The following is an 18,874-nucleotide window of genomic DNA, read 5'->3' on the forward strand; positions in this document are numbered from 1 at the left end:
TAGAGAGGGAAGAGACTCTACCAGAAAACTTTTTCCTGGAATTTTCCGGCTTCTACTGTTTTCTTTTTCATGTAAATACAATATTTCCTGCCCTCCAGGCTCCATCACTGTTATTTCCAATCACACCCTAAAACATTGTTTAGACCTGTCAGACCTCTGTCTCTCTGAACGTCCTTTGCTACTGATCCTCTATCCTTTACCACAGGAAAACAACTCAAATACTAACAGATACCAAAGAAAAATCATTCAAAATGTGTCATGTGAAACATCGACACAACACCTTGACTGAAGACTCAGTTCTTTCTAATACAGTGGAAAGAAATGATGTTCTCAATGAGCAGAGGAATAAAGCCATCCCACTGACTGTTAACACACTCTGATGTTATTTGTTTGTGCTCTCACGAGGGAAAAATCTTTGTTGTGATATCATAAACACTTAAAAGACTGTTTTGCACGCAGGAGTGTTTTGTGTTAGTGGAAGACAGTATCAGTGAAAAACTGCATTATAAAATACAATGAATATTCTTTATTTATTAGTGCCTTTCGTATACATTTCAATGTTCAATTCATTTAATACAAGTGTAATGGAATTTAACAGGCAGTCTTTTTGTAGTAAAGCAGTATTTCTGAGGGTCGGCAGAAAGGCATTTTTATCTATCTATTGCAACGTTTGACAGTGTTATTGCATATGTTCCTACATATTGTGTTGACCTAGCTGTAATGTAACCAAAAAGTGAAAGAAGGGTTTCCAAGCTGCAGTAACATCTGTTTTTTTTAAAGTTTTTATATTTGCCTGGCCTGTGATTTTACCTCGAGACCAAATGCTTTTAACTCAAATAAGTGGCATTGTAAGAGAAGCGGGGTGCTTTACAGGTAAATAAATAGAAACTGGGTGGATCCACAGAAGACCCACGCATTACTACTGTTGACACATACCTGGTTTGCTGTTCAACCAGTTATTAACGGGAAAAACCTCTGAGCATGAACAGCACTGACATTCGGTTAGGCTCAAGCCCAGGCATGTGTGTGTGTGTGTGTGTGTGTGTGTGTGTGTGTGTGTGTGTGTGTGTGTGTGTGTTTGTGTGTACCAACCATTCCGTAATCCACTCCGTTGGATATGGTATGCCTCCTCTGCTCATCCCGACCTCGCCCATGTCGCCTGGAGACGCCGGTAAATCCTGATGCTGATTCGCTCTGGGATCTTGGTAGACCTGATTTCCCAACACCTAGACAAATGAAAAACACACAGATTGAATCAATTGCGACACTGTGGTCTGGTATGCACTCAGCAGTTTGACTTGTAGTCTGCTGAACATAACATAGAAAAAAACTAAAATATGAAATGTACTTCCTACTGCTTTAAAATAATTACACTGGGCTTGTAATGACACATGCATGCAATTAAACAATTATGTCTGTTCTCTTACTCAGGGAAAAACTCAAATTGAATTATCATAAAAAGACCAATTGCCAGATTTACATTCAAGGTAATCAAGGTAAGTCTCCAAATTCTGACTCGGCAACAATATTGCACATTGTTTTAAGTCCATCAGCAACAGTAATCCATCCGTTTAAAATGTAAAAATAAGTGTATTGTAATGCATTGTATTTGATTCTTGGTGAATAATAAGTGCAGTTCAAATCAGTTCCTGGTGATTAAAGGTGACATGTAATCTCCTTGGGCAACAAACCTCCATGCCTGCAGACAGACAGTAAAGAAGAACATCTTAAGTATAACAGATAAATCATTTATTAAGACACAGCAATGCGTTCCAGCTGCCAGTGTGCACCACAGGAGGGAGCTGTACTATCAATCATGGTCCCTTCTTTGATTACCTTACTAGGATGAGTTCAGTGGAGTAGAAGGAAATATGTGAAGTATCTGAGTTCAAACAAACTTCAGAGAAAAGACTAATCCTTGAATTAATGAAAAATAAACATTTCAACAATTGTAGGGCTTCCTAAAAAGGCTAGTATGATTTTTTTAATCAAGAGAGCCCATTGAGTGATTTTTTATTTTTGAAGACTAAGATGCATGTCCACTTTAAAGTAAAAAAAGGTTTTTAGATGTGCGCTTCCAATCTTACTTTTACCTATGTTGTGCTTTGGGAAAAAATGACAAGCAAATGCTATCTGCCAAAAAAGAACATGTGATATGATCGAAAGCTATTTAAGGTCCTTATATTGAGATTGTTTAGTAAGCTGCCAAACTCAAGGGCGATTGTTAAAACTCAACTCAGTTGTTATAAAGATAAAAAGAAAATATGTTTCTCTCTGTTGGTTTTCCTACTACTCTCATTCAATCTCTGCTGCTGTGTGTTTGTGCCTTTTCAATGCGGTTTAAAAAACATGTTTGATGAAGAGTTGTGAATTGTGTGTGACCTTGGCAAAGCATCTCAGTTGTATTTTTTTGGTGGTATTTCCCACATATTAACTGAGGTATTTTATCAGATTTTAACTCTTGAGTGAACACCACTGCTGCATTACAGAACCACAAAAAAAGTGATGAGAGTGGCAGGACTTTGTGGTGATGTCCAGGGTGTTGGGGAGGATTTCACCACTGCAGTGATTCAGTGAGCCATGGCCTGTCTGCTGTAATCTGTCCTAATCCAGCAGGGTTTGGCTGCATGAGAGAGATTAGAGCATGGACATTGCCCAACAAAAGTAAGGGGACATAATATATTTGGACAGCACTTTTTACATTCAGACAAAAAGAGAAATAAATAATATGCTGCAGGGATTTGCTACAATACAGCCACAACAGCATCTGATGTTTAACTGTAAAAAGCATAACATTTGATATTTCTAAATTACAATAATAGCATTATACAGGCCTGATACACATATAAAAATGAGGATTTATAAGTAAGTGACAATGTTTAACAGTATTGCCACAGTGAAATGGGAGAATTTAATGACATGTGTTAGAAGAACAAATTGTCAAATATATATGTTTTAGCATTAAGATTTACTTTTTATATTTGAACTGAAATAAGACATAAACTACGCAGTTATGTGATCTATTGGCCATGCAGTGTGTTTGTGTAATATTTCTCCATCTGAACGAAAACACTCACTTACACATGAGTGTAATGCAAGTGTTAGAAGCTGTGAAAGCCCTGAGGGACGAGGAATGTGCAAGTGTCACTCTTATAGCTCCGGACAGGCCTGGCTATAGAGGGATCATGCAAACTCGGACAGACGTGGTGTGTATGTGTGTGTGTGTGTGTGTGTGTGTGTGTGTGTGTGTGTGTGTGTGTGTGTGTGTGTGTGTGTGTGTGTGTGTGTGTGTGTGTGTGAGTAAGAGAGAAATGTGAAATAGCTCTCCCTATGAATGTGAGATAAAGAAGAACGAAAGTGAGTTTGTATGAGAGCGAGAGATAATGAGCAGGCAAACTGGGAATTTACTCAGCAGCACCTCATCCAACCTACATCTTACTCACCAAAGAGAACTGAACAAATGCACGTGCCTACATCTGACCATTTTCCTTTCCAGAGTCAGCCAGGCCGTGGGAGGAATGATCTGCCTTCTCTACAAGGCAAACCCTCAAGATAGATACATTCTGCAGGAATTTCTGACACGACCTCTGACCTGACCCAGGGTTAACAACCGCAATTATTCAAGTAACCAGCAGTCACTTAGCAGTCACCAGCAGCCTGTTTGAGCTGTGACATAAATAACACTGATATATCTGATAAGAGTGTTGTCAAAAACCAACAATAACTGTTGTTGACCCCCCATTAAGGATTTAGAAAAAGACTGCCTTTTAAAGTTAAAATGTTTACTTGTCTAAGGCTCCTTCTGGATGACATTTGCTGAAATGCAAATGAATGCACACTGCAAATGTTGTGCACTTGTATGCACTACACGGATCAGTGCATCCAATTGAATTAGAATATGAAATTGAAGCTGGAAGACTGCAGTGGACATATCAACGCAGTTATGCACATAATCAGGTGGCTTGTTCATGTGAATTCATTTTCAAGTGTATTTTGCTCTGTGTTCTGGTGTGTGTTCGAGGACACATAATACTCTATGTAAGATCTAATCATCCTCATGCACGTTTTTTGGGGTCCAGATAAGAATTTGTCTTTGTTTGAAGTCAGCAGCAAATTGAAACTACGGCACAAGTTGAATTTCATTTACATTTTTTGACAACTTGGATGGGAGTGGAATGCAGATACAACTGTAGGTTATATTTTTTATATAATTATAATTGAATATGTTTGACTTGTGTTCAGTTATTAAGACAAAACAAGCCATTAAAGACATCATCTTGTGCTTTTCTGGAAACCACTTTAGAAGGAAATGACCCATATGTTTTTTAAATAAACACAGCAGCATTAGTTGAGCAACAAATGTATCAAATCTTATACCACAAAGTATAATATGTAGATACAACTGCATGACATCAACCTCTGTTAGAGCTGTTGATTGGCATACGAGATCAGAGCTCAATTGCATTTTGTATTACGAGTGTGTGTTGATGTTATTGATTTTAACACAACAGGTTAATTAGTTATTGACATGAGTCCTAAATGAACCCAGTGAACTGTCCCCAAACCCCCTCACACACACACACAACATTTATAACGATTCACTTTCATGGTACCACTTACTTGATCCTTGTAGCTGCGGCGACTCCAGAGCGAGAGACTCAATGGACCTGACCCGGCTCTGCTGCGGCTGTGTGGGTTTGGGGGCATGGCTCGGTTCGGCCCGGTAACCCCCGGCCGCCGGAGCCCCTGGGTTCTGCTCCAAACCCCGAACGGGCCTCTCAAAGACCGCTGGGTACCGCACCGGTCCACACGCCGGGTACCCGGGCGCCTCCTCCAGCCTGGCCCGGCTCTGCAGGGAGGAGGTCCGGTGCTGCAGGGTGTTGGTCCCGTTGCTCGGCCCCAGCGGACGGACCTTGTTCTCCACCCGAGTCCCCACGCTGCATGTGGACAGCGGGGCGGGCTTCTGCTGCGGAGCCTGCTGTGGGTGCACGGCGGCGTGGGCCTTGAAGTGGGCGCTGTGCTCCGGGTTGAGCATGGAGTAGCGCAGCCCCGCGACGAACCGCTCAAAGGTGAGGCAGCCATGCGGTGGGGTGACCCTCCGGAGGCAGCTGAGCACCCCGCCGGGCAGGTCCCGGGTGTCTGCCCCCTGCCAGCGGGTCTCTATCTCTGAAATGTGGACATAGCCTCTACCACTATCATCCAAAATGTCAAACAGGGTCCTCAGACTGTGCAGGAAGGCTTTGGGCAGGCCATCTGTTGAATAGTCCGGCTCTTTAGGGTGCACTTTTGCGGCTCTAAAGCCCTCCGTGTTGCCTTGATACACTTCTTTTCTTGGTCCAGCTCGGCCGTAAATCGCCGAGGTCCCGTTCAGTTTGCAGCTCTGATCGGTCACTATCAGAGCCATCAATGAGCTGATAATGCGCGCCGACTAATCAATCAAAAACACACAAGTTAGCTAACTTTGTATAAACACGCAGCACAAAGCCCAGAACAATACAATAAATACAAGCCTACTGAGCAGGAAAATACATATCCTAATAAAGCTTTTTAGGCTGAAAATGTCCTACAATTCACTGATATGGTCGTCCACCTTCCAGTCGTAACTCCGCTGGTCTGATCCATACTTTCCTTTTTCTACCCAGGACCGCCCTTCAAACGGCTGTGTGAGAGAGCGTCCCAGGTCAACCGATTGGTTGCGGTGTGCACGAGCTCAGCGCTCATTGGTTCAGGCTTGAGGTAGGCTCCAGTTTGAGTTGTGCTTTTGTTATTACTAATGCTGAGACGTTATTCATAAAGCCTGCATATGATCACCCCCCCCCCCCCCCCCTACACATAATCACAAAGAGCTGGATATCACCTTACAGCCCACACACACAGCGGTAATGCGGAGCAGAGCCCCTTTGTTTCATCATGAAATCACTTGAAACTTTGTGTGGAATTGAATATGTCATTTCAATGGTTAAGTTAATCCATTTATGTTGATTATATGCTTAAAATCCCTGTAAAGTTAGACACGCTAATGATTTGATGGCTGATATCTGACTGTCACAGTAAGCCTTGTAATATAATTTGCTGTAATGTTGTCAAATGTCTTTAAAGGTCCCAAAGAATCCTTCAATGTGGTTTTTTTCGTAAATTAGTATAAAAGTAAAGCTTTACATTAGGAGATAAACAGCTACCACTGCCAGAAGGGCTATATAATTGTCATCTGAAAAATAACTAAAGCTGTCAGAAAAATGAAGGGTATTAAAGCACAACATGTACCTTTATGATGAAGTATAAAGTTACATAACATCTTCTTGTTATGTAGCTTAATTACATGTTTTGTTTTATATACCGTATTTTACCCCTTTTTATTTCCATTACCATGGCTCTCTAATAAAAATGTTTGAATTTGTGTTTAAATGTCAGTTTTAGGGGGATTTGTAACCGGTTCAATTGCAAGCATAAAACTGTTGATTGATGTTGTTACAAAAACAACAGCCCAAACCCCCCAAATGGGTTTACACTGACAATGTAATGTCATGTAATGCTATCTTAATGAAGTGTTAATGTGTGTTTCTTCCCCCCCTTTCCCCTGCATCTTGGCAGATTTGAGATTATGTAATGGTATGTATTACCAGTCAGGCTGGAATAGCTGAAATCACTGTGCTCCACATCCAAGCACACAACTCAAATCCAAGTTTCACACAAAACACATGGCAAACATCTCTGTGTTCAGGTTAACCTCTTCTGTTTTCTCTTCGTTTAGTGGTGAGTCACACATGTCTGTGTACAGACCCATGTTTATCTCTGACCTGCCCAGACTTGAGCTCTCTTCTTGTCGTCATCTGTGAAATCTTCAGCAGTGATTAATGTCAAGGTACTCCACTTTCACAAAAGACTTCCTGTAATTGACCAACCTGTTGTACCAGGTATTGAATCACACATTTGTCCATACTTTGATTTCACTGTACTTTCTTTTTAATTAGAAAAGGGGTTGAACGAGAGGACACAATCAATAAATCCCCAAGTGCTGCTCCCCCTCCCTATGAAGGTCAATCACACACCAGTTGTTCTTGTTAACACATCAATGTGTTGGATTGATCACGACCTAGGGCAAGAGAGAGATCTAATACCCAATAATAGTGCGTCACAGTATAGATTTTGATTTCTTTTTCAGTGTGGGGCTGGAATTAAAATGCTTTAATCAGTGTTTGTTTTGGGGCTTTTTTGCTGGTAGTTATATAACCAGAGTCAGACAGAAAGAGAAGAAGACTCACAGTCCAGTTGCAGCTCAGCTCCCTCGCCTCACAGGGTCAGACAACTGAGCACTAACTCCTGCCCTCCTCATCTCCCTTTCTCATGATGTCACGCACATTCAGTGATGCCACACACACACACACACACACACACACACACACACACACACACACACTTTAAGTTTTATAAGGCATGCCAGTGGTTGCAAAGCGTGCCAGTTTATACCGCTGTTTGTTTTAGTTATTGAGCATGTACAGATCCTCAGCTCCAGAGTCACTATCATGTAACACACACGCACGCACACCTCTTTCCCTCATTATCTCCTATTTCTCTCAAGTCTTTTCCTTCAGCAGTATCAGTGTTCATGTGACAAAGGATTAGTTTTGTATGCAAAGAGGCACCAAAGTGAATTGGTGAGGTGTTAAATCAGATTTGAATTATAGTGGGAGGATGTGAGCGAGAGGAAGCGATAGTGGGGGTGGATTTAAGCTGCACAAAAATAGAGTAGGAAAAAAGAACATTAAAGCAAAGCCAATATCTTCTCTTCTCTTATTCAGGTTACCTTTACTAGGAGGCAGTTTCTTTTTCACAGACACTGTAAAAACGTGTGTCACTGTACAAACGTGTGTCACTGTACCGGTTTGAGCTTGCAGAAACAGTGAACTCTTTTTGCTTGTTCTCAGTTAATCAAGCGTCTGGACTTTGGTTGTTTCGTTTACTCCGGGTGTTAAAGCTTGAAAGACTCTATTGTTTCAATGACCTGCACTCCATGGTGCAGGATTTAAGTGATTAATACCTTATTGTACAAACTAGTACAGCTTGAGTCCCTGCGTGTGTGTTTTAAAAAAAAAGCTAAATGTAATCAAAAGCACACATTTTATGCATGTGTATTACAAATGTTTAAATTAAGGATCTCATTGAAATGCATTTGAAGTCGTTTTCAGCAGAAACACCACTGGTAGCAGTCAGAATAAAGATACATTTTTCCACAGGTTTCAAGGATCTGGTCGGACACTTCTCGACCTCTACTCAATATTCACCCATTTAAAAATCACACACAGCTTATAACATCTGCACGGGTGATGTGAGATGGCATGATTTAGTTCAAACTGTAGCTTTAAATGTGGATACTTGCCATCGAAAGATCCGCACTGTGCCACATATGAGTCCCATGTCTGTATGTATGTAAATATATTTATTTTCTCGCTTGTATTTTTCATTATCTCTGTTTAGGTATTTTCTGATCTTTGCAATTCCAATAAGGCACCTTATACTAAATTACTAGAATATTTCGTTATAGAGATCCAGAGTTTGTTCAAAGCATTTTTTTTTTTAGCATTGAAGATTGTGATATATGTTTTTATTATTACACATCGTCTTCAGAGGTTCATTTTGTTGCTTGTTTCATGATACTTAGTTCAGAGTAATTTGGCTGCTACAAAATTGCACGTTTCCCTTGGGACTCATGAAATACAAGTGGAATTCCCTTTGGACTCTTACTTTGAATGTCATTATTTTGGATACACGGACAAATTGCTGCTCAAGATGTTTCACAATTATACATTACTTGTGGTTTCTCATACCTTTCATCATATAAATTACAATATTTGGTCATAAAATGTTATACTGTTCAAATATTTAAAAAGAGGAATCATTAAAAGGTGATTTCTTGTCTGTAGTCCAAGACATACATGATTAAACTCATCAGTGGGGAATTTAAATCCACACATGAACACAGAAACTGGTCACTTACTGGTTTGGTTAACCTAATAGTAATCCAATAAAATACCCAGTGACAACTAGTGGTTGGTTTTGGCCGTGCAGTGTTAATTCTGTTGCATGTCAAACAAACACATCCAAAAAATAATACCGGATCACAAGCTTAACGTTGGATTCCTCCTAAAAACCCAAACTAATTCCTGACCTATGATTCGGGAAACACATATGTTTATCCACACAGTAATGCTGTTATGAAATACAGACTCTCCACAAACTCTGGAACCTGACTTCATTCATTTGATGTATTACACCAGGGTGCCAATAAATACAACATGTACCACTTCACAACCAGCACTTTCTCAAAGTTTATTATTTTCTTAATACATTATCTTTTTTAAATGTGTCGTTATATACAGAAGATTCACACGTGTTTATATTTTCAGTCCATCACATCACCATATTTTGTCTTCTCATGTCCTTTTGATACCTCTGGTTCAGACACTGAAAGATAAACACAGGGAGAAACACACATAAAAACATTAAAGTCTGCAAAGTGCCTTCATTTGGTTTATCATGACTGAGGAAAAGAGCTGGCATAGATACATCTGCTAAGAATACTGATAAAAATATGTATTCACTTCAATAAATTGCTGACGCATGTTTATTTAAACATGACCCAACAAGGCAGTTACTGAATGATGAAACACATCTAAGTTTCATAACCTTCAAATATGAGCCATGAGGGATGGTGAGCCGGTCTGTGTACACACACTGAACTCACCTTGTGGTGGAGATCTGTCCGGGACTTTTCCTGTCTCCATTAAGATCCAAAGGTCTGCGCATTTCTGAGTTTCCCAGCGAGTTACAGCATAACTCCCTACTGAAGACCCCACTGAGGGAGATCAGAGAGGACAGGTTAGAGAGGGGGGAGGTGAGATGGGAGGAAACATGGAGAGTCTTGACTGCTAAACCTTTTATAATATCAGGTTTAATTTCTCACTTATTGAAATGAGCAGGTTCCACTGTAGAGGATAAGGAAGCTTCTTCTGGAGGATACTCTGAATGACAAATAAACAGCCAGCACCTGTAAAAGCAACAAAAAATGACACATCTCAATAACATCTGTTTTTGGGCTCTCCCCCTTAGTTAACTAATCTATCGCTTTGGTCCAAGACGACTACATTTTAGAGTTAATTCTAGGGCCGGGACTTTAACGCGTTAATTAAGATGAATTAATTACACAAAAATTAACGCATTTTAATCGCACTTAATTTTGCACCGCGGAACGTTTCTCACTGGATGAGTTTCAGGGGTACCGATTATACTGGAGCACCAACTAACGTTCATGACTTCAGACAACAACAAACCACAGTGAACAATAGTCAAACATGAACGAAGAAGCTGATGAGACCGCTTTGGTTGGCCCCGTGGATGGGACATTTTGTTTTAAAAAATGGACGGATGGAAGCGTCTATAAGAGGAGGGTTGTTTGCAAATTATGCAAAAAGGAATTCGCATATCACCGCAGCACATCAAGCCTCAAGTATCACCTCAATGCAAAACATATAGCAGCTAGCGTGGAAGCTAGCGTGGACGTTAGCCCGACTCGGAGTACAAGGACCCACACCCAATTCGCGTTGATCAAACAGTGGCCTATGCAACAGAGAGATTTTATTTTTCATCAGGATATTGGAAGAATAGGAGGGATTGAAGGTCAATCACTGGCACTTTTTTTATTTTATTTTAAATGGTACACTTTATGTTGAACTATTTATTACGTTGTTGGTGCAACTGGCACTTTATGTTGAACTGTTTATTGTTTTGGCCAAGGTTAGAGAGAGTTGGACTGAAATTGATTAGATTTTTTAAATCAACTGTTGGTAAATCAACAAAGTCTGTTATGGCCTCTGAAGCAACAGAGAGATGTTTTCTAATAGTCAGGGTTTCCAATGTTCTGAATGTACTTGAAAGTATTGTGTTTTACTTAAAAAACAAAGTGTTATAGTTTACAGAAGGTCTACCTACCTATAGGCTACCTGAATCTCTGAAATGTACTATATTCCTAAATATGCTATTGCTACACTTTATGTACCACCTTGAAAAAAAATAAACAATGTTTTGTTGCTTAAGCTTATGTATTCAGTCATTATTCAATGGTATACTAAAATCCATGTGAAAAAAATTGCTTCTCACTGTTCTCAGGTCAAATATTTACATGTGATTAAAAATGCGATTAATTTCGATTAATTAATTACAAAGCCTCTAATTAATTAGATTAATTTTTTTAATCGAGTCCTGGCCCTAGTTAATTCGTCTTTTTCTACGTGTTTAAATGCTGAATGACATATTTCCTTGATGCGACAATTAACCTTTCACTGAGACATTTTTGTTCCGTTGGAGAAAATAAAGTAACCTTCACCTTATTTAGTGATGATGAAACGTTAAAAAACTGTGACTCAGATTCAGTATCCTGTATCCATAACACTAATTTTATTTTTGACAACATAACAAGGCCTAACTGTCATCCTGCACATACAGGTTTTATTTTTCCTTTTGTTGTTTTTCACCTGCTATAGATCCAAGGAGGATCAAACATTGTCAACTGTTTTAAGAATAAATAAGGCAGTCTTTACTCCTTTTACTATGCTAATGACCAACAAGGGAGCATCTGCATGTGATGTGTGTAGTATACCATCCTATAAGATAGGTGTAAATCTCTTTATATTCAAAGAAAGTCCAAGAATTAAGTAAACTACAAATCTAAACGTATCTTAATAAAACTCATTACTCTATGTTGAGTTCAGGGTGCACCATACATGAAAACACTCTGCTTTACTGATACCAGAAACATTTGCAGATTATAACTCCCTCTTGTGGTAAACATTGGTAAAAAAAAATACAATCGTCCGTAGTTTTATAGGTCGAAATACTTATTATTTGTTGTTAATCTATAGACATGTAGGAATTTAGCTAGGTCAAATATAATCATATGTGAGGTAAGGGACTGATTTAGGAACACTAAAATAACCAGTGGCAAGAAATAAATAATCCTCTATGATGAGAATAGAATAAATATGTGTTATTTCAGTGGCATTACACAATTAAAATATATATATATAAAGAGTACTTGGGTCATTCCTAGCATTCGGTGCCATTTAGGTCCCCACCACATTATATCATATATTTTGTAATTAAAAGGTCTAATGCTTATTTTTAAAAAGCTTGGTTTTAAATGTTTATACCCTCTACCATAAAACAACAATTTTATTTAGCCAGGATATAAACAATTCTAAATAATTACTCCAAATTGTTGTGTCCCCAATCATGTTTGCTCAACTTCTGTAACAGATATACAAAAATAAATCAAAAAAAAAATGTCTACATTTTTGTGAGTGTTGTATGACCCTTTTGCTAATATTCCTCACCAAATTGAAATTGTTGTTATTAATTAATTTGTATTGAAAATAAAGTGTGTCCCCCCTGTTACTCTGATTTGAATCCCTCTGGACACGCCCCTTTACTATTCTACTATTTGTATGACTCAAGAAGAAGAAGGATACATTTTGAGTGGGAAATCATCTTCAAGAAGCAGAGTGAATGCGTTCTTCCTTCAACGTTTTTCTAATGTTTTAAAGAACTTAACTATTGCGGTAAAGCATAAAATGTCCACCCTGTTAGGCTCATTTTTAGTGGAACTGATCATTTGTTTTACATTTAGAAAATATGGTGAATATATCTATCAAATATATGTTTCTGTTGTCACCAAGTGCTAGCTTGATTATCATCACACATGTAGCAATAGCCAAGTTTAGCATAAAATGTCCACCCTGTTACCGTCCACCCTGTTACTATTTTTCACAGTAACAGGGTGCACACACAGTAACTGGGGATGGTAAAAAAAAAAGATTTTAAGCACAATATTCTGAGCTTGACCAAAATATTTGTCTTATACTTTAACAAGCCATCATTCAGATTAAATTAAAAAAAACATGGAAAATTATGTTTTTTATTTTTGAATACCCTAGCTGAAATGGCACCGAATGCTAGGAATGACCCACTTACCAAGTACAATGGTCCCAGTCCCCTTCATGAAGGCACCAGACTGACAGGCAGCATAACTCTGTAAACCCTGTAGGACCAAGTGACAACAAACAGACAACGTTTACTACACACTTTAAAAACATGTCTCTGCAACTACACAATAGAAAAGGGACGATGTGTGCAGCAGCGTATTCACTGGACAGTCTGTGCCCTCCAGTGATATTCAGGCTGCAGAGATAAGAACTCAACGTAAACACAAACCCACCGGATGTCTCGCTGCCACTGCATCGTCCACTTTGGTGAGACCGATATTAACCATTTTGTTGACGGGGATGAAGCTGGAGGTTAGATGGAAAATAACATTAGCTCATGCCGAGACTATACCGACTATAACTCCTCTGTTATAAAACTTCCGTACAGCAAACCAACAAATCCAGAAAGAGGGAGGAACAGCTGTTTGTGTGAAACACTAGTGGCGCCTAACAGAGAGGAGGTAGTACTGCAGCTTCTTGCTAATACAACGTTTACTTTCCCAGGCTACAAAACACACAAACAGCACTTTAATCGAAGAAAGAGTGATTATTCTGGTTGGATACAAAAAAAGAATAAAATCTAATATAACATTACAATAACACAACACAAATATAAATTATTAAGGCATTAAATAACACAACAACTAATATTCAATTTGATCAACAAGGACGTTCAGAGTAAGCCTTTCAATACTGAATATAAAGTCTTGTAAATGTTTAGGTAGCCTATATTTTTTTTCTTAAAGACAACAACAAATACAAATAAATAGCTTTTATATACAACACAACTACATTTCATCTATCATCACTGATTCCATACATTAAACTTAAAGGGGACCTATTATGCAAAATCCACTTTTTCCTGTCTTTTATACATAAACATGTGTCCCCTCTGTGTAAAGAGATTCTGAGAGTTTCACCACTTTATGATGTCATAACGTTTTTTTGGCTTTTGTAACCATTAGCCAATAAACAACCAAGGTAAATAATTGTAAACCTTTAGCAGCATTAACTTTAAGGCCCATGTAGTTAACAAACTCAAATTGGTGTTTCAATAAAGTCCTCTCAGTATCCTGTCTTTTTGTTTGTTAAACGCCATGTGTGGCCCCAGGCTCTGCCACAACAGCAAGGCCCGCCGACCCCTCTGTTGAACCCTGACACCACACTGACCTCAAGATGTAGGAGAGAAAGAGAAAAAGAAGAAAACAGAGAAGACGGTGGAGAGAAGCAAACTATGTAACAACACAGAGGCTTAAATGACCACCCATCTGTTTCTTGTTACAAAGGACAAAGAAGAAAGAATAGTTAGACTCCAGAGATGCAAGTTTTAAAGCCATAGAGTTGAAGAAAGGCTTAATATGTCTTAAAGACATTCTAAACAGAACACATTAACTAGAAATATAATTGGTAAGGGATCAAATAACAAGCCCTATGGCATTTGTCACATCACAAAACTACTTCTTATCTACAACTTGTTTTCATTTTCCATTTATCAAATAATTATTTAAGAAAAACGTTTAAGAGCACTTCATACAAGAGATCAAGCTGCGAATGGGAAGTCAAGGTCCAAGGGATATCAGATAAAACAAAAAGGGTAACACTTTACTTTATCTCTTTAGTTTAGGCCGTATTAAAGCATTTCCTAAAAGGCGTATAACAAGCTATAAGGTTGTTCAAGGCAAATGCAACTATTTAAATGTATAGTTAACTTCTTTACGTTCACTTGTGGAAACAGATTTAAAGTGAAATGTTAAGAACTATAACAGTTATAAAACCTTATTTCACATTAATATTAAAGCCTTTTAGATTGCTTTTATTACAAAACGACTTCCTGTGTTCTGTGACCAAATCATTTCCTACGTTGTGCACAAGCATCATTGAATGGAAAACAACAGGTTATGGTTTATTTTTTATTTATTATCATTTTACATTGGAAAAGCAACGGTCAGATATTCCCCGCCCCCCTCCCAACTTTACTTCCATTCACATATTGTAGCTCTTTTATTTCTAGGTGATTAATGTTTATATTCTTACAAAACAAAGATTTCAGACACAATCTGTACACTCCAAAATCCAAATCACACCCCTCCCTTCGACCCGTCGATGACAAATAAGCTAACATGGGAGCCAAATCTTTAGTGCAGTGTTGAAAACCTCTTCGCACACACACACATACAAAATAAACAATCAACGAGTCGCATGTACATCTGTGAGTTACATGCTTACTAAGTGTCTGGACTCCTCACCTAAGACACGAGAGGAGACGTTAAGCAGGTGCATTGTAGGAAATACAAGGAAGGCAGGCGATTAAGGATAAAATTGACTTAGAACAAATTTCACTTTGACTGTCGTGGTTCCAAATGAGATGGTTCAGTTCATAAAACCACTTTCCAAAGTACAATTCTTCTAAAAAGTTGTGTAAAAGGTGGGAATTCAAGTTTTACGCTCCAAAACGTCTCTCACATGGAAGATTTCTAGTGACAATGATGGTGTGCAGTGTTTTCATGGAAAATCTGGAAGGGCAACACTGAGGAGGACTCACTTCTTAATTCAGGATCAGGAAAGAAAAACAAGTAACAGGGTTGAAATGTTCAAGCCCCTCCCCCTTCCTGCCCAAAGAGACGTGACATAAAAAGGTCCCATATTGTCCATATTTTTATAACGTATGCCTTCAAATATCACCAGGACAAAAACATGTTTCACAATCAAATGTTTAAATAAATATAGCTCAATTGATAGAATTTCTATTTAAAAAAAAATAACCCTTAGAGCAAACTCTCACACAAGAAACTGCCACCCTCCCCCGACACACATACCATAACCCTGCAGGTGCAAAAAGACAGGTTGTCTGTTAAAAACCAGCGAAATAAGACTGACTGGAGATATTTAAACCAGTAGATACAGGAGAGCCAAACTACGGTTCATAGTAGACTCTGGCAGAGATAATGATCAGAAAAGAATGTCAGAGAGAGATGGATACTGTGTGTCCGGAGAACAATAAATTATTATTTTGTGATCACGAGCAAGCAATTTCTTATACGGTGACCAACAACCGTTGTTTCTGTTGGATCATAACAAGACAAGAACTTTATAACACCCAGAACTGCTTGTTAAATACTAACTGGAGAATTTTGAAAATGCTGATTGAAAGAAAACAAAAATGTAATCCAGTTTTTTACAACGTGATACCAAAAGTTGAATCAAATTAATAGAAAAATAATAAACTGATGGGGCGAGAAACTTTCTAGAAAGAAATGAAAGCCTTTATTTGGCAGCTACTTTATTCTAGAACAGTGAAGAGATTTTAACCCACCAATTAATGCTTAAATATGAATTTAAAATGGTGTAATATGGCCCCTTTATGAAGAGAAAAGTCATACATTAACCCTGCCCATAATAATAATAATAATAATAACAACCCACGTTGAGCTTTTCAATGTCTTTCAGTACACATTGGCAGCACAAACACATACATACACACACACGCACTCATACACACTCAATACTGGTAGTGTGATTCAATCAGTGAAATATATCTGATGTGTGTGGGCTGCGTGGGGGGGGGTATGACGGACAGGGAGGCGGCTAAGGTATCGATGACCGCGAGGAAGCAGCCCTGTGCACCGGGGAGGGAGCAATACAGTGAGAAGGTCCATGTCCCGTTGTACCAGCTGAATGACCGGGGTCCCCCGTTCGCACAGACGGCACCACACCCACAGCTGGGGGGGGGGGGGGGGGGAACCATGTTGTGGTCCAAAGAAGCTTGTCCAGTTCTTCGACTAGACAACCTTTTCCCCCTCGCATACAAAATCCATAGCAGCAGGTAGAGCTCGAGGGTCTCCCTCCTCGAGAAAAATTATGAAAAAAAGAATACCTTTTCCCGTCATCCAGCAAGCAAGCTATGGAGAACTACAGTTCTGGGAAGTGGCAGATGTCTTTTTGCTTTTACTCTCCTTCCCCTCCTCCATCTTCTTAGCCCCTGAGTCCATCAATCAATCAAGCTACCAACATTGTCCTCTGTCGTTAGTCTCTTGTCAGCAATTTCCCCCACTTCATCCTCGCTCCCACCCCACAAGTCCAACCCTGCCCTCTCCTGTTCTCCCTCCTCCTCCTCTCCCAGGCGAGGGTGAGGGTAGATCATCGCTCGGGCTCCGACTCCAGGGCCAGCACCCGCTTGCGCTCGCGACACTGCTTCTTGTGGGCGGGCCAGTCTCTCTGTTGGCACTGGGAGCCGCAGTAGCGCGCCACCTGGCAGCGGCCGCAGATGTTGAATTCCCGGAGCTGCAGAGAGAAGAGACGCACGTTAAGGCGAGACACTACAGGTGAATAGGGTAATTATTTTAACTTAAAGATATCAGCTAGACACTTCTCCAGTTAATGACATATATTAAGAAAATAGTTTTTTGTATTACAAGTAGTCTGAAACAGCATGTTTAAATATGCAAATGTGTCATTATCTCATTAAACATTTCAGGAACACAATTCTGAACATTGGATAAAGCCAGGTTAAAAATTATTGTTTCATTTTGTAGTCATATTAGAATCTAAGGCTTTTACAGAAGGGACTTTGGATATCTCTTTTTATCACTCCATAAATCTGAAAATACTGTCAACAGTCCTAAAATATCCATTTGCGCCATGTTTTTAGGTATACAATGTTATACAATTCAGGCTATGAATGACTTATGAACAAACCCTTCTGTGAAAGCCTTCAGAATATTGATAGGAATATAACTGGAAGGTTTGGTGTATGCAAGTGCTACTGAAGTGGACATTTCTGACTCAGAATATGAGAAAAAACTCATTTTGAGAAAACGACCTTTAAAGATTGCAGAGAGGCGCTATCTAAACCCTCCTGTTCCTTGGATGACAGCTTGCGCCTCAACGCACTCCCTGAAGGTATTTCATGTTCAGGGTCATTTCTTTTTTGTATAATCTTGCTTCGTGCAAGTGACAATTGTTGTAGTCTTCTCTGAACTTTTTTTTCGCCGTTCTTTTGCCATTTTGAGATTTTAATTTCCAGCGGAAATCTAACCAGGAAGTGTTTTAGCACACCACGTGACGCATCTGAACGAATCACGTTGTCTGAAATTGACACCAGCCAATGAGATTTCGTTTCTTGGTTTAAGACCCCTTTGTACTTTCACGATTGGTTGCCGATACAAAGGAAATGACCATATTTGGATCCGGTGAGATTGTGCAGGAGAGACGGAGCTTTCCAACGATACTTCTGATGATATGGTGCAAACAGCGGTCGCGGTTCTTTATGTTACGTTAGAATGCTAACTTTTGGTGAATTTAGGAGAAATCTACAGACGCAAATAGACAAACTATAGTCAAATAAACACCTAAATGTGTATTTTGTACGTTTTTCTTCCAAAAGCCTGAAAGAAAACATGTTATAGAATCAAAATAGCACAAAATCTCAAAATTGACCAGTGCTTGAAAAACGATGTTTTTGCCGTGTCTCGCCTTAAACGTAAAGGAGCCATAAAATGATCTCCTAGCAACACAATGCGGTGGAAACATCAAGGTTTGTGTATGCAGGTAATAGTTTCGTTAATCATTATAAAACCGTTGAGATTGCAAAACAGAGATAAAAGGAGTGAATATGCGATGAAGGGAACACTTGAACTCACTCTGCCCACAGTTCTTCAGGATGCGGACCCTCTCACTCACATCACCCAGGTAGAGCGCCGCCTGGTAGTGACCGCTCATGTCCTTCCTGATCTCAGCTACAAACAAGAGATGATTGGATATTAATGAATTGACTTCAAGACGCACAAACTCCCAATGAAAATCCCCACATCTCGTGCTCCGCCTCTCACCGATCTTCATCA

At 39.3% G+C, this 18,874-nt stretch overlaps 2 protein-coding genes across 4 annotated transcripts in view; both read right to left on the bottom strand.

Moving 5' to 3' along the window:
- The window catches only part of sapcd2 (suppressor APC domain containing 2), an 11,617-nt gene extending 6,012 nt beyond the window's left edge, over positions 1 to 5,605 (bottom strand). For both annotated transcript variants that reach the window (XM_010780441.1, XM_010780434.1), the window contains exons 1-2: positions 4,621 to 5,605; positions 1,093 to 1,226 (exon numbers count right to left, since the gene is read on the bottom strand). In XM_010780441.1, the coding sequence (XP_010778743.1) occupies positions 1,093 to 1,226; positions 4,621 to 5,404 (918 nt within the window). In that variant the 5' untranslated portion in view covers positions 5,405 to 5,605. The remainder of the gene's footprint in view (positions 1 to 1,092; positions 1,227 to 4,620) is intronic.
- Positions 5,606 to 9,313: 3,708 nt separating this feature from the next.
- Positions 9,314 to 13,476, bottom strand: tmem141 (transmembrane protein 141). Of its 2 annotated transcripts, none has more exons than XM_010780452.1 (5): positions 13,268 to 13,476; positions 13,024 to 13,090; positions 9,962 to 10,045; positions 9,743 to 9,853; positions 9,314 to 9,462 (listed from the first exon to the last, which is right to left on the bottom strand). In XM_010780452.1, exons 1-5 carry the CDS (start codon positions 13,319 to 13,321, stop codon positions 9,401 to 9,403), a joined length of 378 nt encoding a protein of 125 aa, XP_010778754.1. In that variant the 5' UTR covers positions 13,322 to 13,476; the 3' UTR covers positions 9,314 to 9,400. The 2 variants fall into 2 exon arrangements, with proteins under 2 accessions (XP_010778754.1, XP_010778759.1); XM_010780457.1 differs by having other exon boundaries at positions 9,962 to 10,019; positions 13,268 to 13,441.
- Positions 13,477 to 18,874: the final 5,398 nt, after the last annotated feature.

The sequence above is a fragment of the Notothenia coriiceps genome, unplaced genomic scaffold, assembly GCF_000735185.1.
Source record: "Notothenia coriiceps isolate Sejong01 unplaced genomic scaffold, NC01 NC01_scaffold00000490, whole genome shotgun sequence".
Taxonomy (NCBI): Eukaryota; Metazoa; Chordata; class Actinopteri; order Perciformes; family Nototheniidae; genus Notothenia; species Notothenia coriiceps.